This window comes from Amphiprion ocellaris, chromosome 16 (genome assembly GCF_022539595.1).
Source record: "Amphiprion ocellaris isolate individual 3 ecotype Okinawa chromosome 16, ASM2253959v1, whole genome shotgun sequence".
NCBI classification, from domain to species: Eukaryota; Metazoa; Chordata; class Actinopteri; family Pomacentridae; genus Amphiprion; species Amphiprion ocellaris.
In genome coordinates, this window is record NC_072781.1 from 9,656,830 (window position 1) to 9,679,763 (window position 22,934).

Consider the following 22,934-nt stretch of genomic DNA (forward strand, 5'->3'; position numbering starts at 1 on the left):
ATTTCTGTTACATTTTTTCCAACCAGTTGTACAATAAAGAAACAAGCTGCTGTCAGCTTGATGTTTAATACTGTAGAGCTATAATGATTAGTTAATTGATTGGTTGTATACTATTGAATTAATTATTAATGACTATTTGAGTAAATTTTTTCAAGAAAAAACTCAAAATCCTCTTATCTAGCTTAAATTTAAATATTTCAGGTTCATTTATTGCTCTGATAGTAAATGAATATTTAAGATATTTAAGGACATAATCTTTGGTTTTGGGAAACTAATAAAGACTTTACTACAATAGCATCGTCACATGTGCTATTTGACCTTTTTGACCTTTGCCAAAATCACTGACTCTTCACTGACAGTTGTACAATGAAAGCACAGCATGCATTTGCATACTGATCCAATACGTTGATCCAACAGGAGTTAACAGTCTCTGCATGTTTTTCTCTTTATCTTGCTGCTCAATCACTGCAGCTCTAGCATCTGCCTCGCCTCTTTTCAGACATTTTGTACTTTTAAATTGAAAGCCTTGTCTCCTTCCTGCATGCCTGAGCTGATAGAGATCCACTTCTGTTGTTCATGCTTTGCTGGTGTGTCTCCCTCACATGTTGCTAGTTTGCTTGTCACCACTTACACAATTTTACATGATCTGCAGATATGGTTTGAGCTTTTCTTGAGCTCTTCTACAAGTTCATTGTGTCCTACAAACTAGCTCCAAAGAATTGCACCATGTACCGGTATTTCATGCATTTTTTAAAAAACAAACAAAAAACGGCAACTTCCTTGGGTTATAAAAAGGTTTTATGCATCAAAGAACCTTCAGCCATTTGAAGATTTTTTTTGCACTTGCTCCCTCTGTTGGAGAGATAATTTATGGCAAGTGACAGAATCAGGTAGTATCGTAGTGATCTGTAGTCAGTGGAAAAGCATTAAATGTTCATTTGTATTTGGAAGAAAATCAAAATTCTGCAGTCTGTTTTGGGTTGCAGCCACCTGTCTGAGTCCAAATGTGTAAGTGGTGTCATTACTGCTGATCTCTGTGGCCCCAGCGGTGACATCAGCCCTCTGTCCATTGGCTGCTGACTGTCAGGCCATCCTCTGTTGGGCATGCAGCACCTCAGTGTTACAGTTCAGACAGTTCACTGTTGTCAGACAGCTGAAGCTCGATGAGAGTGCTGCTGCTGATCATTTACAGAAGAATCAGAATCAAATCTGAGTCAAATTTAGGTAGATTGAAATGATTCCGATAAATTAACTCCAAGTTTAAAGCATGTATATTTGTTTTGGGATTGCCTGTATTAATTCCCATTATGCCTAATTATAAATTCTACTCCCCAAAAAATTGTGCAAAAGTTAAAGTCCCGTTTTAGTGCAACTACTTGGAACAATTATAGAACATTGGCTTAGACTCTTGGGCAATGACTTATTCACTAAATGGCCCTGCAACTGCTCTGTTTTGGTGATGCTTTTGTAAGTTTACTTGTCATTTCACTTTAAATCTTAATCCAAAAACATCCCTCAGAAGTTCCCCCTCCTTTCAAATCACTTTTTTTTCTTCCTCTAATCCTAATTTGCACACAAGAAGATTGCAAAAGGCCTGCCTGCGCCAAAGGAAAGGGACCTAAGGGTCAGACTGGGTTATTAAGGGAACAACCCTTCATCCAGTGTTAGGAAAGGACCGTCTGGATTAGTGATGCAAATGTCTCTACGGCTATCTAATCAATAGCTGTAGGCCTTCACTGTGTCCCAATCCACCTTTTATTTTCTGCCGGGGGGATCATCACTCGGAGAAACTGTCTCTTTTCAACTCTCCAGGCACTTAAACCAATTAAAATCATCCTGTGGTGAATTAGAAAACCTTATAATACTGTGGAAGAACGTGAAAATTGCAGAAATGTGCAGAAAATACTACAAAACACTCGCATCCCCTTGAGCTCTAACAAATTAAACTGCGCGTCGCTTGTGCGCAACGGAGATGGACACGTTTTACGCATTCACCTGCAGCTCATTCCTTTGTAAAGAATGGATATTTTCTCTGGAAAATATGACCGAATTTGTGATTTAATTGCTGCAGTTCTATTCCACGTGAAATTAAACGGTCTGTGCACGTCCTCGCTGAGTAATAGTCCCCGTGGTTCAATGCGATACACGTTGATTTAATCACACCTTTGTCAAACCATGAATTACTTTTTTAGTAGTCCTATCAAACTAACAATTCAAATACAGACCTATCTCCCACTAATCCTCGGCAATCAGCTGCGCGTTAGATATCCTGAATAAACCTTGATTCCGAGCAGAAATTCGGGGGATCAGTGTTACACTTTTCCTGTGGGATTAAACAGATCTTCCTCCGCTCTTGAATGGAGGCAGGGAGCTCACCGTTGCCCGGCCCTGAAGGCCCAGGGTGCCTTTTTGATCATCTCAGTCGCTCCTTGCTGCAATACTTCTGATTGGCCAAGAGGGTAAGAAGGGGGAAAATCTTTAATTAAGCAGATAATCTCTTGTTGGGACGAGAGCAGCTCCATTTCAGAGCCCCCTCCTTGAATCCTGGAAGGCCCTGGTGAAGTTTCATGTGCTGCTCGCTCAGTCTCCTCTCCATCTCCACGGCGTCTGCAGGCTTTGGACGAGCTCACCTGTCAGGATGTTCTTGCACTGGGAGGTTTTCTATTACGTTTTCATTCTCCTTGCTCACATGCGGTCCTACTGCTGCTGGTAAGTTTGATTTTTGTTTCAAATTTTCATGCATTTCATCCTCAATCATTAGATAGGCTTAATATTGCTTGATTGAACACATAGAGGTACACATAATTTTAATTAGAAAATTTCCAAGATTTTTTTTTGGAAGTTTCTAATAACATGCGTTTATAAATGGGTTGTTAGCTGTGATTAATGGCTTTATTAATGTTTAATAAATCATTTACAGATGCTTTATAGATGAGTTTTAAACCATTTAAAAAGAGAACTGGTGAAAATGTCCTTTTAATTGGTTCTGAGGCCTGATTCTAAAGAAAACAGGGATGGTCTGGACCAAAATCAGCAGCCTATCAACACTTAAAACTGCTGCCATGATGCATTTAAAGCATTTAATAATGATTTACTAACACTTATAATGGTAAGCATGATGACTTTTACCCATGAATTTCCCAAATTTATTACAGCATTCTTAAAAAAAAATATGACTAGAATGAGATTTTTGTGGCCCTTAGGGTGTCTGGGCTCATTCATTTCCATAACTTTCCAGCAGTTTGGTTCACTTAGGTTTGGATGCCCACCGGTGTCACTGTTTAACATGTTACAAAGTGCACTAATGTGAGATGTAAGCGAAGGAATTTGTGAAGGACACTGAGCTTCCCCCAGTGAATAAGCTGTCTTCTTTTCCAGGTCAGTGAATAATTTCTTGATGACTGGACCCAAGGTAAGCCAACTTTCTTTTGATCTTTTCTCCTCTCCTTTTCCCAAAAGAGAGAGGGAGAGAAACCGTGCTCCTTGTTGGTATCTTAACTCAAGTGTATGGACAAGCTACGGTACCTGTCTGTATGCAACAATGGCACTATATCAGTGATATTCTTGGCCTTTTGTGATTTCTTTTCCCCCCTCCATACACTTGACCTTATTCAGAGGCTCTGTGTATTCGAGGGTTGAATGTGTTAAGAGGCAAGGGCAGGCACTGCTGTAGTGGGTGGTCATCATTAGTGAGCCAGTGAAAGAGGTGGTACTCCATCTCCCTGAAGGCCACTTGAGACATATTAGTTATATTATCATTCACACAGTGTGAACAAGCAGCAGAGAGGCAGGCGAAAGCCAAGCACAGAGCGTACTGGTTTGGACAAAGTTCGACAAGTTGTTGCATTCATTGCTTCTGATAGACTTTAAAAAGTATGTGTCTGAGTTCAGTTTGACTCACTTCAGATTTTTTTTTGTCTTGAACTCAGAAAAACCATGATCCAAATCTCCAAAACATTAAGGACCTTTGGTCCACTTCTCCCACATTTAGGTTATGTACTGGTCAACAGTAGGAAGATGTAGATGTAAAAAGAAGATACTGCTGGTTCTTCTGAACTCAAGTTTAGTTCAGAAATTCTCTGAAGAACTCTGATGGCTTGTTGGATCTGTTTAAGACTCAAAAATAGCTGCAAAAGTTTAACTGTGGGAACAGTTTTCAGCCGCACGGACTCTTTTAGGGTTGCAGAATAGAATTACTGACTCTGGTATCTGTCTGAAAGGATTTATTGATGCAATTTATATGCTACTTATTTGGGTTGAATTCTTTAGACAGGATGCAAAAACTTAAATCAGACAATTCTTCTTCAAAGACAGTCCTTATTTCAGTCATCTGCAGTGGATCTACAGGCTATCAAATCATAATAGACGCTTTAAAAGCATTTCATATTTTGAAATAATTGTCTTTGTTGTAAATTAACATAATGTGGTTATGTACGCGTATAATTCTTTGGGTTTACATCATCTCTCTGCTGCTTCAGGCATACCTGATCTACTCGAGCAGTGTGGCGGCCGGAGCTCAGAGTGGCATTGAGGAGTGCAAATACCAGTTTGCATGGGATCGCTGGAACTGCCCCGAGAGAGCGCTGCAGCTGTCCACACACAGCAGCCTGCGCAGTGGTAAGTCCAGAGACCAGAAAGCCTTAACTCTCTGCACAGCAACCAGGGCGAGATCCCAGCTCCAGATGGGAAGCACGGCCAATGGATTGCCAAAGGTGTTTAAAAAAGTGTTTTGTAGCCCCGCGCTTCTGTTTGTCCCAAGGTTCTGTGCTGGCGGGGAGGGTTTTATTCCTTTGTGAAATAGAAATGTTTGCTTAGTCAAAAGATTCATCAGCCTCTGGGATAGTTACAGTTGCTAGAGGCAGAACAAACACGCTAATCCATTTCAAAACATCCCCACAGAATCACCGCCTCTATCTGCAGCTTATGAATGCAATACATTGAGGTTTGCAGGGACAAAGAGGCCAATGTGTTGGGCAGGTAATACAAAAGCTGCTTGATTTAGGTGCACTTTATAAGTAGAATCAAAGGTGCTTCCATGATAACAGAACAGAACACAGGAGGTTAACCAATACATTCCTTCAAGCCATTTACAAGCAAAACAGAAACTAGCTCTGCATTTAATTGCCCTTACAGAGAGGAGAAGATGCGTTGAGTGGTTTGCATGATGCAACGAGAGTATGTTAATTTAATGAGTCTCTCTGCTGACAGCAAATCGAGAGACAGCGTTCGTCCACGCCATCAGCTCTGCCGGTGTAATGTACACCTTAACCAGAAACTGCAGCCTTGGAGACTTTGACAACTGCGGCTGCGATGACAGCAGGAATGGACAACGAGGTCAGAGAAACGCACAAACCTGTACACAAATATCTGCTGCAGAAAATGGAGCATTTGTGCTTTTTTTCAAAGAATTATTAGCAATAATTCTTTCTGTTTTTTTTGCTCCTAGGTGGTCATGGTTGGCTGTGGGGCGGCTGCAGTGACAACGTCGGCTTTGGCGAGGCAATCTCCAAACAGTTTGTTGATGCCTTGGAGACTGGGCAGGATGCACGAGCAGCTATGAATCTCCACAATAACGAGGCTGGGCGCAAGGTACAGTAGGTGCTCCTTCGATCAACAATCCCTCAGTATAAGATGTGGTACAATTATACAATGTTAACACCTTAATTTAAGCCGTACAGTATTTAAACTGGGTGGCAGCTCGGTTGAAATTTTGAGAATCTCTCATGGCCCTCCAACTGATTGGCGAGTGTAAAGCACCTTTTGAATCATTTTTCCCTGCTCAGAATTACACTGAGTGTGCCACCCAAGCATCCCTTTCACGCTGCTATAAGTGAGGTGCCACTCGTCCCCAATAATAACAGTGTGTTCGGTGTACCAGAAGGGCCTATTTACCCGTGCTGAATGCTCCTTATGACAATACCTCAACTCAAGAATCTCAGGATCACTGGTGCAAGCTTAATTAGAGATCCTGGGGAGCCAGACATTGCACAGCATTCTGTATTATTCTGCTTTTTAAAATAAGTGTTTAGTTTTATTCTTGCAATAAGGATCCCACATTTATGTTGGTCTTTGTTTGGCCCCGGGGGAGTCTGAGGGGACCACAGGCATGCAGCTGAAGTGCTCTTTGTTTACGGTGCCTTTGCCCCCCCCTGTTGGGCCCTGGGATCCCCATGGCACCTGGAGCATCATTGTAACAGAAAAAAATGGGGATAGAAAGAGAGAAAAACTTCTTTTTCATTTCTCCACTCAATGGGACTCTCCATTGGGTCTTCTCACTCTGGAAAACATGTTGATAATGAACATGCTAAATAAATACTCCTATTTATACTAGGGGGGACAATGGGACTCGATGTGAAACTTTGATTCAGCCTCACCTCAACAGAAAGTTCATCCCCTCCTCGCCAAAAGAAAACGCCCCTTTTCAACCGACAGCTGTTTCGTGTCGGGTAAAGTCAGGAGACACTGAGGGCGACAAAGAAACTTCCTTTCAGTGCATTCATCCCTTTTTTTTTGACTTGACTGGAGAAAACTGAGAATACAATCAATTAATCTCACAACACATCAATCAAGAAACAAGGAACATGTCACACATTTGTACCTTGCTGTGTGTTCAGCACAATCACTTTATACTTTGATGCTGCTTCCTATGACACTTAGAGCAAATCACAACTTCAACACTGTAAACGCTAACGTGAATCTTCTCTGTCTGTGTCTCCAGGCTGTGAAGGGAACCATGCAGAGGACATGTAAGTGTCATGGGGTGTCGGGAAGCTGCACCACCCAAACCTGCTGGCTGCAGCTGCCGGAGTTCAGAGAAGTGGGGAACTACTTGAAGGAGAAGTACCACAGGGCCCTGAAAGTGGATCTTCTGCGAGGTGCTGGGAACAGTGCAGCCAGCCGAGGAGCCATCGCCGAGACCTTCAGCTCCATCTCTCGCAAGGAGCTGGTCCACCTCGAAGACTCCCCCGATTACTGCCTGGAGAATCGCACCCTGGGGTTAGCGGGCACAGAAGGCCGCGAGTGCCTGAAGAAGGGCAAGAACTTGAGCAAGTGGGAGAAGCGGAGCTGCAAGAGACTCTGTGGAGAGTGTGGGCTCGCTGTGGAGGAACGCAAAGCCGAGATGGTGTCCAGCTGTAATTGCAAATTCCACTGGTGCTGCGCGGTGAAGTGTGAGCAGTGCAGAAAGACAGTGACCAAGTACTTTTGTGTGAAGAGAGGAGGTCAGAGGGGAAGGAACGAGAGCGCCAGCAACCGTCGGAAGAACCTCAGACTGAGGAAGAAGCACTGAGCATCACTGTCATCATGTTCGTACCACTGCAGCTTCTGCATGCGTGATCTGTTAGTGTGTGTTTTGGGCTAAAACTTAGCAAACAAGTGTAATTTCAGACCATCTTCTGTGTCCATTTTGTATTAAAAGTTCATGTCAGTGGGACGTGCACAAAGCCACATGATAGAGGAGATGAGAAGGGGCGGTTTTACAACTTTTGTAGGATTTTTGGTATAAATGTATTTAAGATATATTTTTATATTTTTTACAACATCTTGAAAAATCACTGGGCATTTGAAGAGGTTTTCTCTGACATGAAAATTCTCCACAGCATTGTTTATTTATTTTCATACAGACCCAAAAACCTTGGAAACAGTTGTATGAGTGGTCTAGCGATTGGAGTTTGGCATAAATTACTTTTAAAATCCACATTTTCAAGAACTTGTCAGGTCCTCTTTGTACATTTCAACTATCGCTGTTAAATTTTGAATTCATTTTACAAAGAAATATTTTGCCATTTTTGACAAAAGCTTGCTCTCCCATCATCCTGACCTTTGCTGCCCTCTTCTTGTATTTAATTGTACATAAAATGAAGCACTTTGTACTGTACATTGTTAATTTATTGCACAGCATTTCCTAGTTTTGCTTTATTCTTAGCTGCCTTTGTGGTTTGTTTTCTATTAAAATGAAAGAATAATAAATCCTTCAGTCGTGTATATCATTCAGCCTGAAGAAAGTGGCCGTCCTTCTTTAACACAACTCTTTGTGACAGTAATACCTCATGGTTTGGAGTAAACACGACCACAGTCTTCACAGTCTGCTCCCACTCGGGTTAGGACACTCTGGGGCAAACAAACAAGAATAGACAACCTTCCAGCGTACTCTTCCTTCCAACACGCCTTTCTCAATTTCGCCTCAACAAATACCTCCCGTTCTCTCCTTCATCATGGTAATCCTCAAAGAGCCCCCTAACTCCTGAGCGCTTGGAAGTTTCTTCACTGTTTAATACTAGTTTAATTAACTTTGTCCAGACAGAGTAGGGCCTTGGGGGTGGAGGGCATGAGGCAAGTTGCCCTTAAAAATCATCCCGCCTCTAATTTTGTATGCTAATCTTCTTTTTCACGCCGCACCTCCTTAGGAGTGGGGGAAAGAAATGTTGGGAAAACTTTGGGTTGCCTGTGCAAGGCTTCCTGTGGCTGTTTTATTTCTGGGCCCACCTATTTGGATCCTTTCACTCCTCTAGGGCCTTCCTTTGCTCGATTTAACAATGAATGCAGAGCTAATCAGCTCTCTCGGAAATGCACCACTGTCGAGGAAGGTAATCCCTTCTTCTCTACTCTCAATGGGCTGTCGCCTTCTAAAGGACTTTGGGAAAAGGCTTTGCACAGATTCACACTGTTCGCTCAAAAGAAGTTAGTTCAAGTATTGTGCCCAAACAAGTGGGTTTTATAAACACATGCTTGCCAGGATACTCACCCCACCTGCAAGTAAGGAGCGCCAGGCCCAGGCAGACTAGCACATGGCAGCCGAGGCTGAAACCCTTCAGACGAGAAGAGACATGAAAGGGGAGATTAGAGGTCCCATTGAGAAGGGGGCGTTCATTTCTGCACCTTCCTCCTTTTACTCAATAAAGTGTCAAGGAAACACCTTGTTGACATCTTATTTACCAAATAATGATCATAATCAAAACTCCTCTCTCCTCTGATGACCCCTGTGGGCTGGCTGGATTGCTCGGCCTGGCATGCAGCAAAACCCTCTCAGCAACAAAAGATCCGGCATACCAAAGCTTTAGCCCCGCGGCTCTGTGGAGGTTCTGCAGTTTGCTGGTGTTAGTGACTAAGACTCATTCAGTATAGTCAAAGGTAATGCAAAAATACAATTAGGACAACTATTTTGGATTAAACTTTGGACTTCTTCCTCATGCTGTCATGCAGTGAGTCACAGCACAAGGTTGCCCAAAAACTGAAGTAAAAAGCTGAACATGAAAACCATGTTTGTTGTAAAGCTCAGCAGTTTTTACACATCTGTTCGCCTGCTCAATTATGCATCAGCAGCTGAGACAAAGAGGGCATCGCTCTAGAAGGCAGCATATAAAGATAGCATGATGCTCAACCTGGAGATTTAACCTCAGGCGCCGGACAGTAAGTTCAGCTGAGAAAAACAGAGATTATGGGTCAGCTCTCGAGTAAATTCACGCTTACATTGCATAAGAGGACCACTGTAACCCTTAGTCTTTGCCCTGCTGTACAATACCTTACTGTTTGTCTTTAATCTCAGGTGTGCTCTATGTTCAAAAGATAATGGACCACTATAAGCACAAGATTCACATGAGCAACCACAGTTTGAGACAAACACTTGAAGTACAAAAAAAACATGCAAAATGTTTTCTTTGTCTTGCACTTGTGTCATTTCCTCAAATGCACCATCACACACTTGCAAGAAAGGGAAGACAGCTGAACTGCATGAAACAAATGCTGTAGTGGGCGTGTGAAACAGCACATAGTGTTGATCAGGACACATGGTTTCCCCCCACGCAGAGAGTGACGCGACCTCCGACCGAGGGGTCTGAACTTCCGTCTCTCAGGCTGGCCCTGCCATCTTCAATCTGCCATAACGCATGAGCCCGAGGTGATAGGGAGAGAGGCGACACAACACAGGAACAGTGGGGCTTAAAGCTGTTGCCTTCTTTTACCGCTTAAATAAGCAATTTAAACTTCTGATCTAGAGGCACAAGAGATAAATCTTTTAACTATACAGTTTTAAAACACAGCAGATTTTTTTTGGTTTGTTAAGAGGGAGAATTTCTGTTTAAAGTAAGATTTCTGGGCCTCTTTATCAGACAAGTTTGGCATATTAAAGACAATAAATAAATATGCACAAAGTGGATTGATTTATCTCTCAGGTAGCAAATGATAATGCAAACAATTAAAGTTGGGAAAACGACTTATAATGCTTCAGAGAATCCTCGACTAATAGGATTTATGGCTTAGGGGTTCTGGACCTACAACACCTACAGGGGCGAGGGTCAGCACGAATGTGAGAGAAAGCCAACACAGATGAGTACAGATGAGCGGCACATCCACCATGTGCTCGTTTATTCGCAATTATTGCACTAGCTATGAGTCACATTTGCAGCAGTTGTCGGATGTTTCCTGTTTCAGGAAACTGCTTCATTGCCTGAGAGTTGCTTTGTCAGCTGCCCGTCTATTGGTGGAGAAGATGGCAGCGGCATATGTGTTTGTTCCTATCAGCTAGGATTGAGATACAAGCTTTCTTGCGACTCACCGGGGTGTTCAGTCTCCCGGTTGTGGGTAGCTGCAAAGAAGTGGGGGAGATGAGCATCAGAGGGATCAGCTCAGCTCAGCTCAGCTCACTGATCTGCACAGGAAACACAGAGCATGGGAACCCACCAGGGAGCCCAGCCAGTCCAGAAATCTGCTGATATACCCTGACTCAAGAGAAACACCTACGAGCAAATGTTTTTGTGTCTTTGAGCTTGAATTATGTCATTCTGAAGCTTTAAAATTCTGTCTAGACTAACAATCATCAAAGTGATTGATAAGGTGCGCCCCATGTAGTTCAAAACCAGCCTGATATTGACAAAAAGGAACAAGGACTCATCAGCTGATCAGTCCAACGAGCAAGGTACAGTGCGTGCTGCCCTCTGTTATCTCCAGAAGCATCGCCCAGTGATCAATATAGTAATCCTGAGGCTATGATGGCCACAGCCAAACATTGGCTCAGGATTTCAGAGGTGTTTGCTCAGCCTTCCATTGCCACAGTTCCCCACAGACACAAAGACAAAGAGAGCAGAGGAGATTTCAAAACTTCAGCTACTAAAAACACTGTAATCTGTCTTGTATTATATATCATTAGTGATATTACTGTTGAACTAAGTGTTCCTATTGTACATCACTTTATTCAAACTAGCAATTTTGGAAGAAGTAGATCTTAATTTAAAGTAGCAACAATTCTATAAAAATGCTCCATGAAACCCTTTTTCAGACCAGACACTGACATGTCATGGCAGGAAAACAGCAGGTTACACTGATTCACTTGCAATCTGACACTTAGTGGGATTAATTGTTAACAAAAATGGCCTTAGTTGTGTTATGACAGGTCGAAATATCTATTAACCATCCCGTTGTCCTCATTTACAGGCACCAAAAAATATTGTTTCCTTGTCTGAAAAAAATTCCAAAAATTCAGCAAAAAAAATCCCCAGATTTCTGAAAATTTGCAAAACCTTCAGGAAGAAAATTCAAATAATTCCTTAAAAGTTTCCCTTAAAAGCTTTATTTAAAAATATCCCCCAAATTTGGCAAGAGAATTCTTGTAAATATTTTTTAAAAAATGAGTAAAAATCTTCCCAAAAAAATCCTAAAAAATCTAAAATGATTACATATATATCAGTAAAACTTCTAATGTTCTCTTTAAGAACATTCACAAAAAACTCAACCAAAATCCAGCGAATTTCTTGTCTTGTTTCTTGCAATGCCTCATCTATATATATGTGCTGTAATATGTGAATTTACCCTATGTGGGATCAATAAAGTGTCTCCTGCCTCAACATCACAGTTAAGTAAAATACTTTAAAGCATTTTTATACTGTTTCAAACCCTGTATGCAGCTTTACCAAGTTCTTTCACAGCTCTTTGGTGCAGTGGTTCAGTCTGGTCCCTGTACCTGCTGATTGGTTGAGGCCTTTCTGTGTGGAGTTTGCATGTGAGGTTTTCTCTGGCTGCCTCGGCTTCCTGCCACAGACATAACCATGCATGCAGGGTTAAATGGTGATTCTAATTTGGCTAATAGAGCGTGAGCATGCATGGCTGTCGTGCTCTTTGCGTTAGGCCTGTGTTGGATTGAAGGCCTGTCTGAGGAGGTCTCCGCCTCCTTCCCACTGTCTGCTGAGTTAGACTTCAGCCTACTGTGACCCTCTACAGGAGAAAGTGCAAATAGCTGATGGATGCATGTCTCTGTTTTTTCTTTTTTTCATCATTTTGCCTAGATTTGAAATGCCTCTGGCTTGGTCAATTTTCTTTCTTTCTTCTTCTTCTCAGTTTTTAAATTCCTATAAGTTCTTTCCCCCCCTACACATTGTAAATACTGATACAAATGGACCGATTATTTAAATTTTTAATTTTTAAAAAGAAATCACTTTATATTGCTTTATGTTTAATGTGACCTGGAGGAACCTCACCATAATTACAATTCTGATTCTGTGGAAATCAGCATTTAGTATTCGTGTTCCCCCGTCAGTTACTCTGATTTCTACACGTATTAAAAACAGGAGTGTTATGAGGAATGTCTTGCGTATACCATCTGACCCTTGTGGGATGCTGTGGAGGATGTATATGAACTGTAAGCTCAGTCTGCGATAAAACAGCTACCACCTGTAACAAATAATTTCCACATTAATAATGCATAATCTATATATTCTAATGTATAATTAATGTATATTGTCAACAACTGTAAGTCCATTGGGTACTCCTAAGTGGAGACAGATAATGATTAATAATAATGCAGTGAAAGCTAGTTGCCGTAATATAAAAACATCTTCATAGGAGATGTAGTAATTGTTGTTTATTGTAATTGTTTATTGAACACACTATTGTACATTACTAAGCACTTTAACATGCCATTTGCTTACAACTACATTATAATCTAAATGCTACAAATAATTTATTAAATGCTTGTATATTCCTTAAATATGTCGAATGGGAGTACTTCATATGAAGACTTACAATTAAGTTTTTCCACCATTGTATCAGTTTAACAATAAACTGAAGTATTATTATTCATATCAGTACTGATTTAGATGCATGCTAGTCAGACAGGTTTTTTTTTTAGCTTGGTGACAATTCCTCATATTTTATAAAAAGATCACATATTTGTATGAAATATTTTATATTTGCAAAATATGTTTCTATCACATACAATTACTGTAATTAAAAAGTACAGTATTCAAGCATGTCAGGCAAAGTTTTGGAAAGATCTAAAGACGTATTTTTTCTGTGGCTTTTGGTTGGTTGCAATGGTCCCAATATTTTAGTATTTTATATTTATGTTACTATACAGTGTATTGTTTAAGCAGTTATCCTGTTTATTGTATATTTTCTAAGTGTTTTGTATTGATTTTTATTTTGTTCACAGATTGCTTGCTTTTAGCACATAGTTTTGTTGCTGCTTGTATTACAAGATAACAGCATTTTTGGTTAACTCAGGTTGTTTTAAAACGTGCTGTATGAATAAACTTGGTTTGATTTTTAAATACTTGTACGCCCAAGGGCGACAAATTATTGACAAACCTTGTAAGACGCCTAGTTTTTAGCTGCACACTCGATTTAAAGAAATGTAACTTCAAATCTATCACAGATTAATTCATCGTTTTCAGATAGAAAAGTAAATGCAGCAGCGCCCTCTTGTGGCAGCAATACGTCATTACGTTGTGTCCTTTGAGTCATCCGCAGCAGCAGGGGTCGCTGTTGGATATTCTGGATTTAAAATGGCGCCAAGTGCTTCCCTGAATGTTTCGGGAGTGTGCGTCGTTTGTTTGGTGGCTGTCAACGCCGTGTGTAAACACCTACACGGAGCAGAGCTGCGGAGACAGCACGGAGCGAGTTCCCGTTATTAAATTAATGCCTGTGAATGGCAGGGCTTGTATGAGAGCTCCGCCGCTGACTGTGCGTCCCAGCAGGAAAGCGTGGAGGAGAAAGAGGCGCTCTCCGCCGCCGGTTTCATTGTGAGCAGGACGGACGCAGCTAAGCGGTGTCCGTCGACGACCATGGCAGCGGCGACCGTTGTGGAGGCGGACCCGGCGCCGAGCGACAGCGGCGCCGCTTTCTCCGGCGTCCAGAGCCGCGGCTGGGACGAATCTCAGCTCCGAAAATACTCGTTCCCCACCAAGCCCATCCCCAGGCTTTCTCACACGGACCCCAGAGCGGAGATGCTAATAAATAACGAGGTAAACGCATGCTAAGTTCGCTAGCCGGAACTTTTAACTGACCTTACTTGCTTTGGCAGTGCAGATATGATTTTTCAGGCAGTTTCATATCAGCAAACTGCACCATAAACCTTATTGTGATAACAGATCAAAGCTGTAGCTAATTTAGGTCAAAAACAGTCATTAGTGCACGTTATCTATCAGTACATAACGCGGTATTCGATTTGAAAGTGATGAATTGTGTTAAGGCTGATTTCTCAACCAATGCACTGTTTGCTGAATGGCTGTCGACCATTAAATTAATCAACATTTAATATAATAATCGATTTTTCAGTTTCACTAATATTTAAAGAAAATAAATGAATCAAACATTTGAATTTCTTACATTAGAATATTTCTGTGGACGCTATTTTTGTGTTGTGATCAATGTAATACATTTGAGGACAATATATGAAAAGATAAGATAAACTTTATTGATCCCTCACCGGGGAAATTCACGTTACAGCAGCTGGATATAGATAAGGCAGGAAGAAGCACAATTACACAAGTAGGGCAGGGTAAAAAAGATAAAGATATCATAATAAAAAAGGGAGAGACAATACACCAGGCATGATGAAATATGTACATTATGAAATAGTGAAATTTGCATATGTATAAGTAGGGTTATGATGAGGTTATGACCATTTTCTGACATTTTGTAAACCATTCATCTATTTAATCAGGCAAATTGAGCTTTATAAATCTGAATTAGTGACAAATAAAGTTGAAGTTTCTGCAGCAGCCCCACTCTATGTTTATGCTAAAGTGTGACTTTACTTGTCATCAGTATGCATTTTATAGTTTTGGAAAAGCTGACATAATTAAAGAGCACAGCCTTTAAGGAGTCAAATTCAAGGGTAATCCAAGTAGTGAGTAGTTTACCTTTGTGGTCTGATACCATTGAGGCTTGCACATAAATACAACATGCTAGAAAGCTAATAACAAAGCAGTCAGCAGCAGTCAGACTCCCATTTCAGCTAAAACAACAGTTTCATTTGTTCAGAGGAATATCACAATTCATTTGGTCTTAAAGTGCACTATTTTTCATGAAGGAGGACCCTGACACATTCAGTTTTGTTGGGCGATCTGAACCTTTCACTTACATGTTGTCAATATTAGTGTATACAGGAATAGAATTTAGTCATCTTCAATATTTGTCAAAATGAACCAGTTTCCCTTTTTCTGCTCTGCTTTTCTTTGTACACCAACCAAGACCATTTTCAGCTCTTGAGAAATGTTTTCCAAGAATAGTAACAACAGTCTTGTCAAAGGAACTCCGGCGCTTTCACTTCATTTTGATGGCCTTCAAATAATGGCACAAGTGAAGTGAAAACTCCCTCAACTCGTGCTGTTATACACTGAATTGGAGCTTTTTACACTTGGAAACAAGTGTGAAAAACACTAAGAATTACATCTTTACATACAATTTTAAAATTCTTAGGTTGTCCAAGAAGTCACAAGGATGAGGAATATGCAGGGAAAGTAGGTTAGGAGGGCAAGACAATCAGTCAGAGGTAACAGAAGACTAACTTTGATGTAGTATATGATTAATATTATTATCAAACACCAAGTTGAAAGCTATAAACTCATGCATGCATTTATGTCTCAAGTATTCTTTTATTGACTGAAGTAACCTAAAACAAGTTAAGACCGAATGTTATTTGTTTGGCATGCAGAAACTGGAGAGGTCAGCTGCTGTTGTAGCAAACCATGAATGAATGTGAATAAAAACATAAAATTTATGGTGATGTTATGCATATCGTGGCTCACAATAGGAGTGACCTCTTCTGCTTCCAATAGAGTCTCAGTAGAGCAGCACTGGTGTCCAAATCTTCATATGCTGTCTCCTTATTAGATTATTCTAACATCCATTTAAAAGAAATTTTGAGGATATGTGCATGTTCCGGCAATCTTGCAAGTGGAATCAAAGCATATTCAAGAAGTTAAGATGCATTTCTTTAACTATCCAAAGCGACGCACGCAGAGCGCAGGCGTGAAAACCAAAGAGCGGCGCGCGGCGTGTGTGTCGCTTCTTTGCTGTAAATAAGGAAAGTTAAGCACACATCAGCACCCGAGTCGGTGCATTTATAAACGCACTGCAGGTAATTTTTCAGCGTGTGCGTATTCCAGCATCGTTATAAGTCTACGCGGCTGCGAAAGTGAAACCGGTGAGGTGCGAGGCAGGCGGGCAGCGGGAGCGCGCTCAGCGGTCTACGTTCAGTTAGTCACGTAGCCCTCAGAGCTGAGCGTGTCTGCTGCACACATGTATGGATTACACAGGACAGTGCTGCAACTGATACTCGTGCATCAACTGTCAGTGTTCATGCAACGAGTCTTTTATTTAAAAACGCGAAAAGGCCGCTTTAAAGCCCATTTTTGCAAGTATATTTAACCTATTTTTATACATCACTTTTATGGTGATAAATGTTTCAATAAAGTAGATGTTAAGTGAAACCATTAATTGCACTTTTTTGCTGCCAGAAAAAAACTCATATATTCACCAAATAATCCTAATGAAATTATGAGCTAACACACTAGTAATTATTTAAAAAACACACACACAGAACAAACACTTTATAATTGATAATCCTTTTAGCTGGATCAGAGTGATTATTTCTGAATGCTTAGAGAGATCTAGCTTATATTTACAAGTGTATACGCACATTTAAATGAATTAACCAAGTATAAATTCTTGTATTGAAATGTTCTCTGTTTGTTTGCAGGAGCCGGTGGTTTTAACAGACACGAACCTTGTATATCCGGCTCTCAAATGGGACATTGCGTACCTCCAGGAGAACATTGGAAATGGAGACTTCTCTGTTTACATCGCAGAAAAGCACAAATTCCTCTACTACGATGAGAAAAAAATGTCTAACTTTGAGAACTTTGTCCCCAAGTCTCAACGAATGGAAATGAAATTCTCTGAATTTGTGGATAAAATGCATGAAACGGAGGAAATGGAAGGAGAAGAAAGGTAGGATATGAAGATATTTTAATTGGACCTCTGCACTGCTGCGTGGCAATATTATGAAAGCTATATTTGGGTTAACCTTGTCTGGGATGATACTTAGTCTAAATTTCACTCTTTAAAATTGAATCAGCCAGGTGTCAGAGTCAGATGTGATTGTTTTGCATATGTGTTTGACATTGAAGGGTGTTTTCTCAGCAAAGGAAAGTTGAGCAAATGACTAAGCGTTTATGCACGAGAATCAGGGGAGCAGCATATTCTTGTGACCTGACTTGGCCTGGTGGCACACACCCAGATCACTTACTAAAGAGAACTGACTGTTGGACTTGCTGACACTCACATTGGCTGTTATCAGTTTGGATTTACACTGTCCACCCACCCCTATGTCATATTGCTCTTCAGTCTAAAGGAGATGTAGTCAGCTGAAATAGAAGTACATTGTAAACAAGCAGAAATCCTATACGCACAGGTTTTGAACATGAGCTGCATTGCGACTTGTTTAAAGTGGCTCACACACTTTGCATGTGTCTTTTCTCATGAATTCCAAGAGTATATCTGCAGCAGACCCTGAATGACACAGTAGGAAAGAAGATAGTTGTTGACTTTCTTGGTTTCAACTGGAACTGGATCAACAAGCAGCAAGCCAAGAGGAACTGGGGACAGCTGACATCCAACCTGCTGCTCATAGGCATGGAGGGTAAGCTTCTGCCAGTTAGCCATCCACTGAAGAAGAAAGGCAATCTCTGCTGTAAAAAATAAAAGTGTTTTATCTGACCTCACCTCTTGTTTTGCACATTACAGTTTCTAATCATTCTCTCTCACCGTAGGCAATGTGACGCCGGCACATTACGACGAGCAGCAGAACTTCTTTGCACAGATCAAAGGCCATAAGAGATGCATTCTTTTCCCTCCAGACCAATTTGAATATCTCTATCCATATCCTGTCCATCATCCATGTGACAGACAGAGCCAAGTAAGTTGAAGATGTGTTGAAGTACACCTAGTTTTATTGACATAACTACTCAAAGACATTGATATAAAGATGTAAAAAGGCTGTGTTAAGATCATTGGAAGTAAGCATATACTTTTTTTTATAAAGAAATGGAGCTATATTTTAATGAACGTTAAATTTTACAAATGTCAGAAGTGTCTTTTACATGTAGTAAAGAAGCATGGACAAGAGTGTGTTCACAATTTGCAATCGATGTCTGTTTTTCTTTTCTAGGTTGATTTTGATAACCCAGACTATGAGAAGTTTCCCAATTTTAAAAATGTTGTTGGCTATGAGGCTGTAGTGGGCCCTGGAGATGTGCTATACATCCCTATGTATTGGTAAGAAGTACTTCTTTGTGGCTTTTCTGTAGAAATTATGCATACAGGCATCATTTACTTAGTGAAGCTAACAATCTCTCATACGTTCGCTCATACGCTTTCAGAATTTCAAAGCTCACCAAGCTGTTAGAGAATCCTCCTTTAGTCATTTTGTCTTACTGATTGGCTCTGAATTAGTAGACATTTGTGTCATCAAAAGTGTCCGAAGTGCAGCTGCGATTGTGAGTAATGAAGTTGATGTGTTGGAGCACAAATCCACAATGCAGGGCATTGGTGGTTATTTTAGAAACAGCCCTTAATTGGTAAGAAGAAATATACAAATAGTAATAACAGTTATATGTCGATATATAGTACTTTCCTTGTTGGTCATCAAACTTCACAGACTTTATACTAATAATCAACAGTTCTTTGCACAAGCTTTAGTTCTAGAAATGCCACTTGACTTTATTGTATTGCTTGTGTTTTGGAGCTGGCATTATGTGGTAGATTTCTCTTTATTGCATAAACCTGCACATTCAGTAACAGTTTTCAAGTGAAGAGGAAGTACATAGAATATGGTCTCTGTGGTCTGTGTTTTTCAAGAAGAAATCTACTTGTACGTGAGCTCAAAGATCAAGCCTAGTCGGACTAGCAGCCATCACTTCACACATGTATTTTGCATTTATTCTTTACAGTGTTCTTGTACATGTATCACCCCAAAGAAAAAATATAAAACAGTAGAACCTCCTTAAGCCTTTAATAAAATCCCTTGTAGATGTGCACATAGAGAACTGTGTACACGACAGACATGTAGGTCAATGTTATAAATGTGTCAATTTGTCCAGATGTAGCCCGAAATTTGCTAAAATTTACATCTCCTCTTTGACAGCCAGTTTGATGAATTTTGATAATTATATTTTTGTTCCTTCTTCAGGTGGCATCACATTGAGTCACTGTTGAATGGTGGAGTGACAATCACTGTAAACTTCTGGTACAAAGTATGCAAATTGAACTCACTACAACCATTATGTTAATCTTTGTGCTATCTTTACCACTGCACTTCCTAATGATTTCTCTCATATTTGACTCTCTCGTTCAGGGCGCCCCCACACCGAAAAGGATAGAATATCCTCTGCGAGCTCATCAGAAGGTGGCCATCATGAGAAATATTGAGAAGATGCTGGGAGAAGCACTTGGAGATCCACATGAAGTAAAAGCTTTTTATACTGCCTTTCCTTTTATCAGTGTACTGATTGCATAAGTCACACATGAATGTCACTGCCCATTTCTAGAACATCAAATCAGATCCACATTTAGGTCACCTGTTGCATGAAATCCCCAGGGCATGCCGACCCTTCCAGCAACCCAATTAATGTGAATATTTATGGCTTACCTGATTTAGTTCAAAGGAGAGATATATATGCAGTTTAGGACAGTGAGTAAAACAATGTATCATGTCTGACTCTATGAAGTAGCTTCTTCTAAACAAAAATCTGTTTTGTTTTTCTGTAGGTCGGACCTTTGCTGAAAACAATGATCAAGGGGCGATATGACCAGGATCTCAGTTAGAGGCCCGCCATTAAAACTGTTCACTAGACAGCTTCAGGAACTGTATGCATGTGAAAGTGACACTGCTGGTGAGTTTAACTCGCAATCTGTCTTTGGAGCTAAGTAACACTGCATGGCAATGAGCAGCCGTCTTGAAACCATTCTGCTTCAGTCGTCTCCGAGTGCCATCGTCATTGCAAACACAACAATTACAGAAAAATCCTCCAACTAACTCATGGAATTTCGACCTACTTGAAGACTTTTTTCGATTGTCCTTGAAGACGAAACCTAATTGGATGCAAGTCTACATGTATTTATGTCAATCAGTATTCTCTTAACAGTTCAGTCCAGCTAATGAGTATTAGCTTTAATCGGGAATTGTCTGAGATTGGTACCTTTGGAGCAACCTCAATATTTTGACCACTAATGGATGGATTAAAGGGTATTATATATTTTTATATACAGTACACATCAGTTAAACAGCGGATATTTATTATGGATTAACTCATCTGTGGCTTGATTAGTAATATTTACATGAGCATATTCTCCATCTTTATCACAAAGACAGCTATGCTACTGAGTGACTTGAAAATATTTATCTACATTATCTCCACTAGTGACGTGGCTTAGGGCAGTGATCGGCAAGATTTTTGATTCAACGTAGACAGCATAGGCACATGCATTAAAAACACAGAAGTACAGTAGTTAAAAACTGATGAAATATGATTAAAATGTATGGCTGTGATAAAAGGGTGCTCATATATTCAGTTGAAGGAATATGTGACCTCTATAAGCTAAGTTTTTTTTTTAAAGCAGAGTGATTGCTTTTTGTTTTATAAATGCTCTTGTTTGATTTGTATTTCAAGGACTTTATTGGATGTGTTATTCTGCTTACTAGAAACAGATGAGGGAGTGCTGACATTACATTACACAGTGTAATTTTGGTTGCAAATAGTTAATTTTAAGACTCAGAAGAAAATACAGGAGGCTGCTGTGTTATGGTGAAATTTCTGAGTAATACAATAATAATAACAACAACGAGAGTAAAAGTGGTTTAAGTAAATTGCATAAATGATAGATTTATGTTAAAATGCTATTAGCTGACTGCACTAGCAGGAAGATCCGCTGGAACATTGCTTAGTATAGCCATTGCAATGCAATATATGGCACCATCTAGTGGTCAGGTTTGCAAATGCATGATAAACCTGACGTCTTACCTGATCTACGCTGCAATATAATAATTACTCCGCGGAGTTATGTGACGATCGGCATACGTGTGTTTGTCTGTCTGTGCACAACATTACTCAAAAACTGAACAACGGATTTGGATGAAATTTTCAGGGAAGGTCAGAAATGACACAAGGACCACCTGATTAGATTTTGGCAGTGATGCGGCTTATAATCTGGATCCACGGATTTTGTTAAAGATTTCTGTATCATTTAGGGCTGGATCTCAATATCCAATTATTTGGTTGTTGTGGTGGTATCTGAATATCAATTTTGAGATCTGAATACTCGGATCTGCTGCTTCCTCGCCCCCCGCTGTATCAGGCGGACCTACCAACCGTGATGTCACACTTCAGTTCACCTGTGTTAGTAAACAGAAGACAAAAGCCGAAGACCGAGATATCCATGCTAATGCTATGATAATGCTGTCGGACTCCAACAATGAACACTCTGAGAAGCAAGATGAAAGTTCTCAAAAATGTGCTTCACCTCCACCCCCGGCCAACGAACCAAATATTCAAATATTCGTCATTAATTGGGCCGAAATATCTGGAGCAAAGAAATTGCAATTTGGACCAGCCCTAAAATCATTGTGAGATAGCGGCATGGCATCACTTTAACTGTGACAACAAGTGAACGCTACATCAGCTGCCTGCTGACGATCACATGATTGCTATCCTACTACAAATCCAACGCTGTGGACGTATCGGGACTGATCTGCCAGAAATCATACAACGACTGAGCAGCCTTGGCAGAGTACTGTGCTCTCTGAGTGCTTTTCTTGTTCAATATGTTGTAGTAAATGCAGCAGATCTGAGATATAATGATGATGCAGTTTGTACTAAAAGCTGAATTCCTGATACCTGTTGATTAACAATCATCTGAAATCCAATTATTTTTACTTTTGCACAGACATGTTTTAAAGACCTCAAAGTGAAAGCAACTTGAAAGATAGCTGTGCAAGTTTAAAGTGCTCTTTTGAATCACTATAAAGATTTACATGATAAAAAGGGGATAATTTCATATACTGTGCTGTATGTGCCAAACCAACACACAAACCAGTAATGAGTATCTTCATGATTAGAACATTTTTGCATGTGAAATTGGATGGACCAGCAAATGGTGAACTTTAAAAGTTTTCAAGAGTTTTGTCTGATTAAGGTTCAACCTTTAAACTGCTGATTATGTGCATATGTATTTAATACAAATTGCACAATGATCAAATAATGACTGATAATTCCTCTTTAAAAAATAATTTACCAGACAAAAGACTGATATTTCATCCTCTTCTACTGATAAGTTAATCGTTTACGTCATGTGCCTTGCCATACATTGGCATGGCATTAATTGTTGCAGAAGCTCGATTTTTAATTTTCTATTTTATGGTAAAAAAAAAAAAAAAAGTTTGTTTTCACTCTGGCATTAAACAGCTTTAATGGTGAGAATGACAACAGTTCATAGAGATAGAGGCATGTTTTTATTGATGGGTGCCTGTTTTTTTTGTGTTTGAACATGTGGTCTCCCTATTTCTCTGATTAAAGTTTGTTTTAAAAGTTCTAAACTGCAGAATTGTGAATGATTGCTGGAAAGCTTTCACGCAAAATACTCTAATTGAAACTTTCAAATGAGTA

The 22,934-nt window shown here is 40.1% G+C and overlaps 2 protein-coding genes across 2 annotated transcripts; both read left to right on the top strand.

Annotated features, from left to right (window-relative positions):
- The first annotated feature begins 2,484 nt into the window (after positions 1–2,484).
- On the top strand, positions 2,485–7,979 carry wnt8b (wingless-type MMTV integration site family, member 8b). Its single transcript, XM_023278251.3, has 6 exons — positions 2,485–2,709; positions 3,379–3,412; positions 4,479–4,617; positions 5,209–5,334; positions 5,447–5,589; positions 6,719–7,979. The coding sequence occupies exons 1-6, from the start codon at positions 2,639–2,641 to the stop codon at positions 7,286–7,288; spliced, it is 1,083 nt and encodes a 360-aa protein (XP_023134019.1). The 5' UTR covers positions 2,485–2,638; the 3' UTR covers positions 7,289–7,979.
- Positions 7,980–13,822: 5,843 nt separating this feature from the next.
- hif1an (hypoxia inducible factor 1 subunit alpha inhibitor) lies at positions 13,823–22,864 on the top strand. The gene is made up of 8 exons (XM_023278250.3): positions 13,823–14,231; positions 16,973–17,223; positions 17,766–17,914; positions 18,045–18,190; positions 18,443–18,549; positions 19,463–19,526; positions 19,628–19,738; positions 20,041–22,864. The coding sequence occupies exons 1-8, from the start codon at positions 14,052–14,054 to the stop codon at positions 20,095–20,097; spliced, it is 1,065 nt and encodes a 354-aa protein (XP_023134018.2). The 5' UTR covers positions 13,823–14,051; the 3' UTR covers positions 20,098–22,864.
- The last annotated feature ends 70 nt before the right edge of the window (positions 22,865–22,934 follow it).